This window comes from Saimiri boliviensis, chromosome 9 (assembly GCF_048565385.1).
Source record: "Saimiri boliviensis isolate mSaiBol1 chromosome 9, mSaiBol1.pri, whole genome shotgun sequence".
Taxonomy (NCBI): domain Eukaryota; kingdom Metazoa; phylum Chordata; class Mammalia; order Primates; family Cebidae; genus Saimiri; species Saimiri boliviensis.
The window spans coordinates 76225853-76241189 of NC_133457.1; the positions used below are offsets into that span (position 1 = coordinate 76225853).

Genomic DNA, 15337 nt, shown 5'->3' on the forward strand with positions numbered 1-15337 from the left:
TGGGTGAGAGATCTGAACAGCCATCTCATTAAAGAAGATATATAGATGGCAAATAAACATATGAAAAGATGTTCCACATCACATGTCATTGGGGAACTACAAATTAAAACAATCACATACCACTAAACACCTTTCAGAATGGCTAAAATTTTAAAAACTGACAATACCAAATGCCGACAAGATAGAGCAGTAAGAACTCTCATTCACTGCTAGTGATAATGCAAAAATGGCACAGCAGTTTCTTACAAAGCTAAACATAGACTTACCTATTTAGCCACAGAAAAGAATGAGACCCTATCATTTACAACAACATAGATGGAACTGGAAGTCATTATGTTAAGTGACATAAGCCAGGCATGGAAAGACAAACTTTGCATGTTCTCATTTATTTGGGAGAGCTAAAAATTAAAACAATTGAACTCATGGAAACAGAGTAGAAAGAAGACAGTTACCAGAAGCTGGTAAGGGTAGTAGGGTTTGGGGTGAGGGGAGGTGGGGAAGGTTAATGAGTATAAAAAGATAACTTAGAAAGAATGAATAAGATCTAGTATTTGACAGCACAACAGGATGATTATAGTAAATAATAATTGTACATTTAAAAATAACTGAAAGAGTATAATTGGATTGTTTGTAACACAAAGGATAAAGGCTTCAGGGGATGGATACCCCATTTACCATGTGTACAAAATATTTCGTGTACCCCATAAATATATATATACCTACTATGTACCCACAAAAATAAAAAATAAAAAAACCCCAAACCAAAAATAGACTTACATATGATTCAGCAATGACACTCCTTGGTATTTACTCAAATGAGTTAAAAACTTAGGTCCACACAAAAACCTGCACAGAGATATTTATGGCAGCTTTATTCGTAATTGGCAAAACCTAGAAGCCACCAAGATATTCCTCAGTAGGTGAATGGATAAACTGCAGTACATCCAGAAAATGGAATACTATTCAGCGCTAAAAATAAAGTATGAAGCCATAAAAAGACTTGGAAGAACCTTAAATATACATGACTAAGTGAAAAAAGCCAATCTGAGAAGACTACTTTTTACATAATTCCTACTACTTGACATTCTGGAAAAAGACAAGACACTAAAAAGATCAGTGCTTGCCAGGGGTTCAAGTGGGGTTAAAGGAAGAGGGGTGAGTAGATGGAGTACAGGTGATCTTCAAGCAAATAAACTATTTTTTAATGATACTGTAAAGGTGGATACATGTCATTATGCATTGACATATAAAACAAAGCAGGCCAGGCGCATGGCTCATGCCTATAATCCCAGCACTTTGGAGGTGGGCAAATCTCCTGAGGTTAGGAGTTCAAGACCAGCCTGGCCAACATAGTGAAACCCCATCTCTATTAAAAATATAAAATTAGTTGGATGTGCTGGCACATGTCTGTAATCCCAGCTACTCAGGAGACTGAGGCACGAGAACAGCTTGAACCTGGGAGGCGGAGATTGCAGTAAGCCAAGATCATGCCATTGCACTCCAGCCTGGGTGACAAGAGCAAAAACTCCATCTCAAAAAAAAAAAAAAAAAAAATATATATATATATATATATATATACACACACACACACACACACACACACATATATATATACACACACATATATAGTGAAACAAAAAACCCACTAGCATGAAAAACTGCTTGTTGGTTAATGCGGATAGGCACACCCACTTTTAAAGTCCCTATCAGTCTATAATGTTCTACCACTGCTTACCACAGTGTGAAAACGCACTTGCTCAGATGGTGAGGATACATGGTAAGGGGAAGCACAGGTTACCTTGGCTGCTGGATCACTCACTCAGATACCTTGTTACCATGTATTCCCACAACGAACCCTGAACATGTCCAATTTAGCTTGTTTCCAGTCATTACGGGTAGACACTTCAATCCATACAATCCTAGCTTCCAATTCTTCAACTGAGTTGTATTATTTTTCTTATCGCTGTATCACAAATTCCCATAAATTTATTATTTAATAGTTCCCATGAGACAGGAGTCTGAATCTGGGTGAGTGGGGTCATCTGCTCAAGTTCTCACCAGGCTGAAATGAAGGTGTCTGCTGGAGATGCAATCTCATCTTAGGCTCAGAGACCTCTTCCAAGCTCACTGGTTATCGACAGAATCAATTTCCTTGGGGCTGCAGAACTGAGCCCCTCAGCCCCGAGAGGCTGCAGGCCATTTCTTGTCATGTGATCTTTCCCACAAGATGACAGTTTGCTTCTTCAGGCAAACAGGAGAGTATCTTAGCTGTTTTAAATCTCTCTGGCTTCAGGCTGGATGCAGTGGATCATATCTCTAATCCCAGCACTTTGGGAGGCCAAGAAGGGTAGACCACTTGAGGTCAGGAGTTTGAGACCAGCCTGGCCAACATGGTAAAACCAGGTCTCTACCCAAAATGCAAAAATTGGCCAGGCATGGTGGTGGACATCTGTAATCCTAGCTATTTGGGAGGTTAAGGAGGGGAATAGCTTGAACCCGGAAGGCAAAGGTTGCAGTGAGCTTAGATCATGCCACTGACTTCAGTAAAGGTCTACTCTCTTTTAAAGTCTCATCTGATTAGGTAGGTCCAATTGGGATAATCTTTATTTGACTAGCTCAAAACCAACTGATTTGGGACCTTCATTATATCTGCAATATCCTTCACCTTTGTCATGTGACATAGCTTCACCACGAGAGTAAAATCCATCAGACTCCCAATCCTGCCCACTCTCAAGGCAAGGGGATTACACATGGCGCATACAACAGGGAATGGGAGTCTTGGGACCATCTACACTTCTGCCTACCACACGGATAATTAATCCTAATAACCTAATGCTGTCAGGTTAATCCTCCTAAGTCAAGCCTCATCACACTGTCCTCCTCCTAAAATAACCTTGAACAGCTCTACAAAGCATAGAAAGTGAACTCTAAATTCATCAACCTGATATTACAGGCCTTTCTTAACCTCAACCCAGGTGGCATTTTGAACCTTAACTCCAAAAGGCTCTCCTTGCCCACAGGGCTCTTTGCTCTGCCCACGCCCCTCCCCCGACCCCCAATTCCCTCTGTGTTCTCTGCTCTGCATTCCTTCTTGTGTTTTCCTCCAAACTCTGTTTGCTCTTTCCCTTCTCCTCCTCCTCCTTCAAAGCCTATACAGCCTTCAAGGAGCTGCACAGATTCTACATTCTGGATCATATGCTCCTATATGTCCTTCTTTGTCCCATTTATGCATTTTTGCTAATTAAATTCATTCAAGTGATTTTTCTCCAGGCCCTCAACAGACCTGAAAGTAAACTGAAATACTAAACTGTTGGGGTTATAGTGTTAGCACTATAAATACGATGCTATAGTCTCAGACTAATAACCCTCAGAGCAAAGGGGAAGAGCTTCAGCTAAACAATAAATTAAGAAAATGTGGAGCCTCAAATGCAGTGGTGATGTCAGCAAGTTAACTAGCATCATTTAAAACCACCTTCGACCTATTTCTAGAGAATATTTTTACCCAGAAAATCAGTAGTAGCAAATTTGATAATACAGAAACAGAAACAACCACTGCTGACTGACATTTTCATTCTGGGAACATTTTATTAAGAGAAATATTCAAAATTCCCCACATGCCCATATTTTCCATTAACTATTGAGAAACAATATGCCAAAACTCCAAAGAGCTTGACTTTATGCCTCCAAGATGATTACAAAAAAGTCATTCGAATGGAGACAGAATGAACATTCTTGACTCTTAGAGAAATGTTAAGTAGGAATTCCATACACACACTCAATTTTTTTCACCTCAGAAAAAGACTGAGTCCTGGGTAAGTATATTATGCGTTAGCCTACCAAAGTACTAACTTGTCCATGATGATGTAGTACGTATTACCTGCGCCTCTTTGATGACAGAAGTATTATTATTAGAAAAATCCATTTGGCTTGCCTCCCCAATAAATCAAATTTCCCAAAGACAGGAACCATGTTGGTTCTTTGATCCATAGTGCAAGAACTCCAATCAGTAGCACAAAAGCATATATGCGCTTTTATCAATTGGATATTGTAAGTTCTCAAAATGTATAAAGTTGATGTTCCCATTTAACATTGGAGATTCCAATGTTTCCTATTTACATTCAAAAAAGGATGGCTTGTAATATATACAACTAGAAGAACTTATTAACTCATATTTAATCAGATGACAAAAATGATACTATGGCAAGGACTGTAAGGATTAAGCAAATTAATTGGGTATAAAGTTCTCAGGCTCTGACGCTGCATTCCTAGTAAGTTTAACTGTCACCTTCCGTGGTACCAAAACTTCAAAACAGATTTATTTTCTGAAAGGCTGGAGAGTAGGGGGTTGGGGAATGACTTACAAGTTAAACAGGGATTATGTGTATATAAGCTGTCAATCACCATGATTCAATGATATTCAAACTTTTAAAGCTATTTTGGTAAAGAAAGAAAGAAGGAAGAGAGGGAGGAAGGAAAGAAGGAAGGACAGAAAGAAAGAAAATTAGTTCTTACCTAAAAGACTAGATATGAGACTTAAGGAATTTAGACATTCACGGCTGAGTGCTCAACAATACATTCCCAGTGGAATGGTCTCTAAAAATGTCTACAATTAAAAACAGAACAGTAGGAAAAAAAATTGAATGGCTTACTCTCTTATTGGTGCGTTAGTGGAGGATTCTTTTTCTGAATCAGGAGAGCTTAGGGTTTGCAAAGTACAATTATTTTTTTCAGTAGATAGGGCATCTCTTTCTTGCTCAGAGCGGATTAATTTTAAGGCCTCTATTCCATCTTCTCCCTCCACTTTGCCATCTGGATTTGGCTGTGGTTCTGGGCTCTTTAAAATCAGATCATCTTCACTTATAGAAACAGTGAGGTCACTGCTGGTGCTCCAACTTTCCTCCTCCTTCTCTTCCTGCATTTTTCTGAAGGGCTTTTGTGACTCTGGGTCCCCATGAGCAAGATGATCTGCAAGTGAGGACATTAATCGATTACCAATCTCTGACTTCAGGGGGAAGCAAGGTAACACACAGCAGAATTATTCATCAGTTAAAAACATGGAGGAGCAACCCACAATTCATTACAGAACTTAGAAGCTTAAAAATATGTTCAAATGCTTTTTTAAAAATCAGTGGGTTTAAAAATCAGCAAATTCACTTGCATTTAAGAGTTCATTAGAATGGAATTTGTTGGTAAAGACACTATTTTATGACAAAGAGATATAATTAGAGAGTATATTTTGTCCTTACATAAGATCACTACCACCCAGAAAAAGTAAAAATCACCACCACCCAGAAAAATCAGCAACCAAACAGCCTCTTGTCCCACCTGAAACACCTTCCCAAGCAGAATGCTTCTCTCGAGACCACTTATTTTCAGATCCATGGTATTCTGAAACTGATATCGGAGAGACTGGTGGGCTGGCTCTTTTTTCCTCAACTTCAATATGTTCCCGTGTCAGTATTTTTCCCTCTGATCCCCCTGATCTGCTGGAGCTGTCACACTTTAAATCAGTGGTTCTGTTCTCTGGACTTAATCTTTCCTGTAATGGGGAATTGAGTTCAGCAGACTTTTTGCCTTCAGATAAATTACTCTTGCCATGACGTGTGTTACTTCCTATCTCCAAGCAATGAGTTTGTTCCTCCTCAGACAATTCACTGGCTGTGACTGGCGTTTTCTCACCAGTCTGAAGAGACGCCTTTCCATCTATGTTGTCAGACTTATTTAAGCACTGTATGTCACTACTAGTTTGTACGACACAGCTGTCTGTCACATTACTGCTCTGGGCTGTCTGTCGGTGTGAATGTAGGTCAGGAATTGAAAAGTTCTTTGTGGGTTGGGGAGATTTGTGCTCTGTACTGAAATCTCCCATGCTTGAGATGGCTGACATTTGGCGGCCCATAAAGATTGCTGCTGGTTGATACAATCCTCTCGACATGGCTATTCCTGAGTTAATTCCCTCCTGCACTGCAACCTGTAACAACAAAAGAGATGTAAGTTAAACATACTGTGTATGAACAACTAGGTGGGTTGTTTTTTTCTTCAGAAATAAAAGGAGGTCAAACAAAGCATGAATATTGAAATCAGCACCTATCATGTTTTATAAAACTCATGGCTTTCTACATAATGAATGAGAAAAAAGCAGCAAAATCCATACGATTTAATTTTAAGAAAAATGATAGTTCATAAAACAAATATAGTAAAGATAGCAGGCCAGGTGCAGTGGCTCACACCTGTGATCCCAGCACTTTGAGAGGCCAAGGCCGGCAGATCACCTGAGGTCAGGAGTTCGAGACCAGCCTGGCTGTCATGGTGAAACCCTGTGTCTACTAAAAATGCAAAACTCAGTGGGGCACATGGTGATGGGTGTCTGTGATCCCAGCTACTCAGGAGGCTGAGGCAGGAGAATCACTTGAACCCAGGAGGCAGAGGTTGTGGTGAGCCAAGATCACGGCACTACACTCCAGCCTGGGTGACACAGCGAGACTTCACCTAAAAAAAAAGGAAGTACAGAATATATGTTTTTGAAAAAAGAAATACATGCTTTGAAAAGACATCATTAGGAAAGTGAAAATATAATCTACACAATGGGAGAAAATAAATTATGTATCTGATAAGGGTCTAGTATCCAAAATACACAAAGAAGTCATATAACTAAATAATAAAAAGACAAACAGCCCTTAAAAGTAGGGAAAAGATTTGGATGGCCATTTCTCCAAAGAAGATATATTAATGGCCAAAACACACAAAATGATGCTTAATATCATTACTCATTAGGGAAACATAATTCAAAAGCACAATAAGGTATCACTTTACCCACTATGATGGCTATCTTGGTCTGTTCAGGCTGCACAAAATACCATGGACTGGACAATGTATAAATAACAGAAATTTGTTTCTGATAGCCCTGGATGCTGGGAAGTCCAAGATCAGCACAGGAACTGGCAGACTCTGGGTCTGGTAAGGGCCTGCTTTCTCTCATACAGCATCTTTCTGCTGTGTGCTCACAGGGTGGAAGGGGCAGACAAATTTCCCTGGGCCTCTTTCATAAGGAAACTAATCCCACTCATGAAAGCTCTGCCCCTCAACCTAATAACTTCCCAAAGTCCTCATCCTCAAAAACCATCACCTTGGGGATTAGAATTTTGCAGGGGGCACACAAATATTTAGTCCATAGCAATGGTTATACTTTATACTAACAATGACAGGTGCTTTAGTTTAAGATCTTTAAGATGGAGAGTACTCCTCCAATAGTCAGGAGAAATATGAGATGGAAATAAAGACATTACCACTTACAGATTCTGGGAGTACACAGCATGCCTGCAGGCCAAACACACAAAGGTCAGAGAGTACAAGCAGAGAGAGAGAAAAGGGACCCATATCCTCACATGGTAGAAGTGGGGTTTGTGGGGAAGGACACATGAGCCAATGTCTTATTTTGGTCCCAGGTGTTTCCAAACAGATTTCCCACAGGCAGCATGGAGAGTTTTTTGTGTTTTTGAGATGCAGTTTTGCTCTTGTTGCCTAGGTTGGAGTGCAGTGGCATGGTCTCAGCTCACTGCAACCTCTGCCTCCTGGGTTCAAGTGATTCTCCTGCCTCAGCCTCCCGAGTAGCTGGGATTACAGGCATGCACCACAACAACAGGCTAATTTTGTATTTTTAATAGAGACAGGGTTTCTCTATATTGGTTAGGTGGGTCTCAAACTTCTGACCTCAGGTTATCCACCCACCGTGGCCTCCCAAAGTGCTGGGATTACAGGTGTGAGCCACTGTGTCCGACCGGGGAGTTTTAACTGGTGAGTTTAAAGCAAGCAGGCATGAGTTCTGGAAGGTTACCCAGTGACTGGGAGGTGGCCACTGTGGCATATCGGCGTGGTCTATGGGGGATGTGAAGGTCAGAAGGGCCTGTCAAGCAGGCTGCATCCAGCTGTCCCACAGGGAAGTGGTCACCATAGAGTAGCTATGTAAGGCAGGTATCTGGATCGACCACACTGAGGAACTAGGGAGGAGGGTGGAACTACAAACTGTGTCAGGGTGACTGAGTCTTGCTTCTGGTATGAGACGGTTCAACTTAGATTTGAAACAGATGCGGAGGTAACATAAGATTATAAGAACTCACTACAACAGGCAATAACAAATGTTGTCCAGGATGTGGAGAAATTAGAATCATACATTGCTTATGGGAATATAAAATGGTGCAGCCACTTTAGAAAAGTTTGGCAGCTCCTGAAAAAGTCAAACAGAGTTACCATCTGATCAGTAATTCCGTATCTAGGCAGAGGTACGGACAATGTAAACATATGACTATACAAAAATTTATACAAGGATATGCATAGCAACATTATTTATGATAGCCAAAAGTGGAGATAAATCCAATGGCCATCATTAGATGACTAGATAAAAAGTAATACATTCACACAAGGGAATAATTTTCAGCTGTGAAAAGAAATGAATTACTGATACCTGCTACATCAGGGATGAACTTTGAAAATATCATGATAAATGAGAAGCCAGTCACAAAAGACCAATTACTCTAAGATTTCATTTACAGAAGATGTTCAGAATAGTCAAATTTTTAGAGACAGGAAGTAGTTAACTGTTTGTCCAGGATGGGGACTGAATGGAAGGGGTGGGTGATGGGGAGTAGAAGGAATTGGAGGAGGTAAAGAGTGATTGCTAACAGCTGTGGGGTTTCTTTTTCAGGAATGAAAGTACACTCACATTGATTGTGATTATGGCTACACAACTCTGAATATAATAAAAATTATAAAGCTGTCGCCAAAAAAAAATGAAGAAATGAATAAAAAATTCTCAGAAAACAAATGAAGTTATGCAGCTAACCTGAGATTAGAAAAAGTTCCCAGCACTGAGGCTGGGGTAGGAGGATGGCTTGAGCCCAGGAGTTCGAGACTAGCAAGACTCCATCTCTACAAAATAAGTAATTGAAAACAAAATTTTTTAAATGAAAGGATATTCAGGCACCTGTAATCCCGGCTACTCAAGGGCGCTGATGCAGGAAAATCACTTGAACCTGGGAGGCAAAGGTTGCAATGAGCCGAGATCACACCACTGCACTCCAGCCTGGGTGACAAGAGCAAAACTACACCTCAAAACTAACTAACTAAATAAATAAATAAATATTAGCTGGGCATGGTGGCACACCCATGTGGTCCCAGCTACTTGGAGACTGAGGCAGGAGAACTGCTTGAGCCCAGGAAGTCAAAGCTGCAGTGAGCTATGATGGCACCACTGCACTCCAGCTTGGGCTACAGAGAAAGACCCTGTCTCAAACAAACAAAAAAAAGGTTAGAAAAAGTACATCTCTCCCATCTCTCCCCATAGAGTGAGGAGGGACAGGAAGATCCAGCAAGATAAAAAAGTACAGAGGAAAAAAGAAGTTCTACCTTCATGATCCTTTATTCCTCTAGCTGTTCTCCCCAGAGAAAGCAACTCTAGTTTCCTGCAGAAAGGACCTGGACACACTAGTAGGTATGTGCGTAAAGGGTGACATACTTTGCATTATATAATTATAGTTTTTATTATATTCAATTTTAACAGCTGCATATTATCCTATTCTATAGATGTACCATAATTTATGTAAACAGTCTGCTATTGAAGGACACTGGTTTGTTTCCCACCATCTTCCACTCCAAATCATGCTGCAGTGATTACCCCTGAGTGTATGTCTCTCTGCACACAGGCGAGTGTATCAGTAGGATACTTTTCCAGAACTGAAATTGCTGGATCAAGCCTGCCTTATAGAATAGTGTCATTTTGCCATCCAAAGAGGCCATTATGTCATTTTAAAGAATTTTCCATTATTCCATGTGGTTTAAATAGCAAAATGATATTACTCAACATTCTAACTCATCAATGAATAGTATTTGTAATACATGTATCTTCTATTCTTTTGCAATAAAAAAGCTGATCTATATTATACTGATACAATAACAAAGACAAATTTTAAAACAGGCCTGTAACAAATCAGGAGTTATAAAAAGGTGGCCCTTAATGGCATATAAAAACAAAAGTCTGAGGACGATGCAGGGCCCAAAAAAGGCAACGTGTAATCTAACAGCTACTTTCATTTTTCCTGCAAATAGATGGCTCTGAGGGTGGAGACTTCAGCAGGTTGGTGGGGTGGCGGGGAGCGGGTCTCAGAGTGGCTATGCAATAGCAGTCATTTGGTGGAGACATGAGGCAAATCACTCTCAGACTTGTTAAGTCTGAGAAGCCTTTAATTTTTCATTTTCAAGACCACTTTATGAAGTGTTAATGCACCAACACCAGAGCAATGACTAACCCAGACACAGGAGGCCTAAGCACCTTACTCTTTTGATCTGCTAAAGGCCAAGCCAAAGCATAAAAGAAGGCACATTTCAGATATGAAAAAGCCACCTGAGGAGGGCCAAAGGAAGTGTCCCTGAGTTACTCCTTTCAACTAGTGATTCTCAAATGTTTCTGATCCACCAAGAGAGGCAAAACTTAACAATGAATCCAGAGCCAATGACTAGAGAGAAGTAATAATCAGACTGGTAATCTGTGCAGTCAGGAAAAGTAGTGGGGAACCATGATGCAGCATACAGTAAACGCTTCAGAACTATGGCATGGGGAGAAATGCCAGATATAGGTGAAGGGGAGGAAGGCAGCAAATCACATTGCCATGTGTGTACCTATGCAACAATCTTGCATGTTCTTCACATGTGCCCCAAAACCTAAAATGCAATTTAAAAAAAAAAGAAAAAACAAAAACAAAAACAAAACAAAACAAAAGTACACGGCATGTTAGTGGCCTGTAACAAGTCAGGAATTATAAAAAGGTGGCCCTTAATGATGTGTAAAAATAAAAGTCTGTGGACGATGCAGGGCCCAAAAAAGGCAACGTGCACTTAAGGATCTGCTTTGATTCAACAGGAGGGTCATCTTCCTGCTGTATTTCTGGTGGTGGCCAGATTTATTTTTAGGGAGCAGTAACTTTTTATTTCGACATAATTTAAAAAAAATTATTTTTAAACATAGAGAGATGAGGCCTATGTTGCTCAGGGCGGAATCGAACTCCTGGGCTCAAGTGAACTTCCTGCCTCAGCCTCCCAAGTAGCTGGGACTGAAAATGTGCACCAACATGCGTGGCTTTATTTTGATATAATTTTACACTTATAGAAACATTACAAAAATCGTACAAAATATTTCCGTAATAGTGTTTAGTTAGATTTACCAATTGTTTACATTTTATCTCATTTATCATTTTCTCTCTACATATATGAGTTTGTGTCTATATGTGTGTATACTTAAATATAAGCATAATATTTTTTTTCTGAATCATCTGAGGGTAAGTTAGGACACCCTGCCTATCTACCACTAAGCAATTCAGTGAGCATTTCCAAAGGCACAGGGACATTCTTGTTCTTGAGTAAAGTTCATGATCAAATTCAGAATATTTAACATTGATATAATCTTGCTTTCTATTCCACAGCCCATAATCCGATTTTGTCAACTGGCCCAATAATAAGCCAGTAACAAACTCATTTGTTATTATTATTACAAGTATTCTATACTATACATTACTGTTTGTGTTATACTTTTATACAACTGGCAGCACAGTAGGTTTGTTGACACCAGCACTACCACAAACAGGTCAGGAATGCACTGCACTACAATGCTAAGTCATTAGGCCACAGGAATTCTTTCAGCTCTATTACAATCCTGTGTCTAAGATGGACAACAATGTGATACCATTCTATACACATTATACTAAATTTTTAAAAATTAAAATGGTAAAATCCTGGATTGGGTCCTGGAACAACAAAAAAAGAAGACATTAATGGAAAAACTGGTGATATCTGAATAAAGTCTAGAGTTTAGTTAATAGCAATGTACCTGTGTTGGTTTCCTAGATTTGACAAGTGTGGCATGGTAATAATGTAAGACGGTGAAAACTAGGTGAAGGATCCAAGGGAGCACTCTGTACTATCTCTGCAACTTTTCTGCAAATCTAAAATTATTGTAAAATAAAGATGATTTTTAAAAATTATAACTCCCCAGTACCAAGGAAGGTTAGGTGAAATAGAAGCTCTAAAACTATTGGTAGCTGAATAAATGGGCAGAATCCTCTTAGGAAAGAATCTGGCATCAAGAGTCCTAACCATGCTGTTGTCTCTGATTCAGTAATTCTACATGAAAATCCATCATGATAAGGCAATAAACCTAATAGAAAAAAAACAGCTATATGGACAAACAAGTTCACTTATAGCATTATTTAAAATCATAAAAAGTTGGAAGCAACCTATACAACTATAAAATAGGGAAAGATCATGAAGACATAAAAATGAGACAAAGACTATGTCAAAACAAAGATACTTAGATATGATAAACTTTAAAAAATGATATAGTCAGTATGCTTCTACCTATATAAAATAAATTCTACACACAGGAAAAAAAAAATTACCAAAATGTGTTTATATAGAATTATGTCAAGAATATTAACATTGCTATTCTCTTTTCTTTTTTCTGGTTTAATAAATTCAACTTGATTTAAACTTTTTAAAACCATTTTACTGAGACATAATTCACACACCATAAAATTTATCCTTTTAAAAGCATACAATTCAGTGGATTTTTAGTATGTTCACAGAGTTGTCTGACCGTCACCACAACCAATTTTAGAACATTTTTTCATCACTTCAACAAGGAACCCCATACCTTTTAGCAGTAACTCGCCATCCTCCCCAGTCAGTCCCCAGCCCTAGGCAACCACTACTTTCTGTTTGTAAAAATCTATTTTGAAAATTTTATTAATATATAAGTGGAATCATGTAATACGTTGTCTTCTTTGATTGGTTTCTTTCACTTAGCACAGTGTTTTCAAGCTTTAGCCATTTTGCGGCATTTATCAGTATTTTTTTTCGTGGCCGAATAATAGTCTGTTTTATGGATATAGTGTATTTTGTTTACCCCTTCATCAGACGAGGGTATGTGAACTGTGTCCACTTTTTGGATACTTTGAATAATGCTGCTATACTTTTGTCCACTTTTTGTATCCAGTCTTGTACACAGCAACCTGTGACTGAAATTGTTGCCTCATATGGTAACGATATGTTTAACATTTTCAGGAACTGCCAAACTGTTTTCCAAAGTGTTTGTACCACTTTACATTCGCATCAGCAATTACATACACTTTTATAACAAAAAAATGAGAAACTTGCAAAAATTAATTGTGCTCACTATAAGTCAATGCTACATTTGAACTAGCTCAACACTTGCAAAGTAAAATAATGGCTCCAGTAAAATGCAAGCTGGGCTTCTGTAGGCTGGCAGGTTTCCCATTTGCTGAGATCAGGCTCTAAGACAGGTGTCTCTTTTCTTTTTTAAAAGTCTGTCATTTTATTAGCTTAGCAACAGGAAACAGAGTGTTCTTTAATCTTAAATTCTGAACATTATTATGTGTCTTCTCAAAGCAGTGTCTGAGCCAGGGAAGCTGAAAAGAGAATGCCATGTTTCACATTATTGTTGACATAGGAATAATATTAGGAATTCAAAAGTTTTTGAGACAGGTGTTATTGCCGAAAGCAGCGGCATGTATCAGTATTTAAGGATCTGACATAATGACCAACGCTTCCACACCTTCCTATTACTTTCTGTAGTTGAGTGCTAGAGATAAATCTATAATCCAAGATTTTAGTTCAGTTCTTCATTTCTTGTCACAGTTATTCATCTGCAGTCTTAAAAAATGTTGGGAGTTGGGGGAAGCAATAGCAAAGCAAATGAACATGACTGAAAACATTAGTGAACAGAAGGTAACTTTTAAGTTAGGAATTCATCTTTACTGGGGAAAAGAAGAGGAGTGAACATAAGAAGATATCAACAAGTTTAGAATTCTAATGATGTCTTAATCGTTATGAACTACGGTATTTAAAGGCAGACCTTAACCATTAATATACTTTGAAAAAAAATGTTATGCTTCATGGTTTGCAAAATGCTAAGGAAATCTTTATTTTTTCTTCTTATCAATTATTTTCACAGACAAGGGAATGAAAAACAGCAAGTTAAATGCAGAATGGAAATGAAGCTGTTAGGCCAAATTTTCAGCTTTTCACATAGTACAATTATTGTTTTTAATTTCTATGTAAGCAAGTTCTTAAGTCATATTGAGAAGATTTTTAAAAATCCATTAACAGCAATTTACATGCAATAATGCTAAAGAAATTATTTTGCTTTACCATATATCATGCACTGAATTATGTCCAATTCATACGCTGAAGCCCCAATCTCCAATGTGGCTCTATTTGGAGATAAGGCCTTAAAGGAGGTAATTAAGGTTAAATTAGGTCATAATGGTGAGCCTTTAATCCAGTAAATTGGTGTCCTTATAAGAAGAGGAAGAGACACCAGCAATCTCTCTGTTAATGCATACAGAGAAAACAGCAAATGAAGACACAGTGAGAAGGCCTCTTCTATGACTCAAGGAGAAAGGCCTCATCAGAAAGCAACCCTGTTGGCACCTTGATCTTGGACTTCCTGCCTCCAGAACTTCAAGAAATACATTTCTGTTGTTTAAAACACCCAGTTTGTGGTATTTTGTTATGGCAGCCCTAGCAAACTAATACAACATGCCATTGTGATTTTTAAGTCTTCTTACATATTGCCACCATGATAAATTATAGTCCCCACCAAAATCTCACAACTTAGACCGCATGGCTCTGGCAATGAAATTCAACAGTTATTGGAACTATCTAAATTTTTAGATATATCTGTTAAATTAGGCTTTAATGGTATATTCTGTAAATTATGTTGCACAGTAAATCACTATGAAATCAATCTTCATGAGGTGTCACCATCAAGTGGCATTACCTCCTATTTCTTCAATTCATAGGTAGTCTCTACACTCACACCAGCCTCTTCACTATCTTAAATAAGTGGCAAGAATCCAGGATCAAAGTAAGGCTACCCTAGTGGAGAAGAAAAATGGTGATGATGGTGTTGACGGTGGCAGCAAGAGCAGTGAACATTTATCAGGCACATACAAGGTGATAAGCAGGAGTTAAGAGATGTATATTATCAAAACAACCATTATTATTAGCCCAACTCTTATGGGACGTAGCCAGATTGAGGAACTTGTCCATCTTCACAGAGCCAGGATTCAAACCCAGACACCAGGACTACAATGCAGATCTCTTATGCTACAATATCCAAAATGGAGTCGGTCAAACTCAAATTGCGTTACTTAACCAGGCTTTTTAAAACAAACAAATATATAAATTCCTAATAATGAATCTGAAGGCTGTGCCTAATTTCTAACTTCAAATAATTCAAAATCTGATCTCACTAAAATAGACCCTGAAG

At 38.6% G+C, this 15337-nt stretch overlaps 1 protein-coding gene across 9 annotated transcripts in view; it reads right to left on the bottom strand.

Annotated features, from left to right (window-relative positions):
* The window catches only part of KIZ (kizuna centrosomal protein), a 114361-nt gene that overhangs the window by 73978 nt on the left and 25046 nt on the right, over positions 1–15337 (bottom strand). For all 9 annotated transcript variants that reach the window (XR_012519284.1, XR_012519283.1, XM_010343716.2 and 6 more), the window contains 2 exons: positions 5326–5971; positions 4650–4965 (listed from right to left, as the gene is read on the bottom strand). Coding sequence is in view for 7 of the 9 variants with exons in the window: in XM_010343716.2 (XP_010342018.1) it covers positions 4650–4965; positions 5326–5971 (962 nt within the window). In the remaining 2 variants the exon portion in view is untranslated. The remainder of the gene's footprint in view (positions 1–4649; positions 4966–5325; positions 5972–15337) is intronic.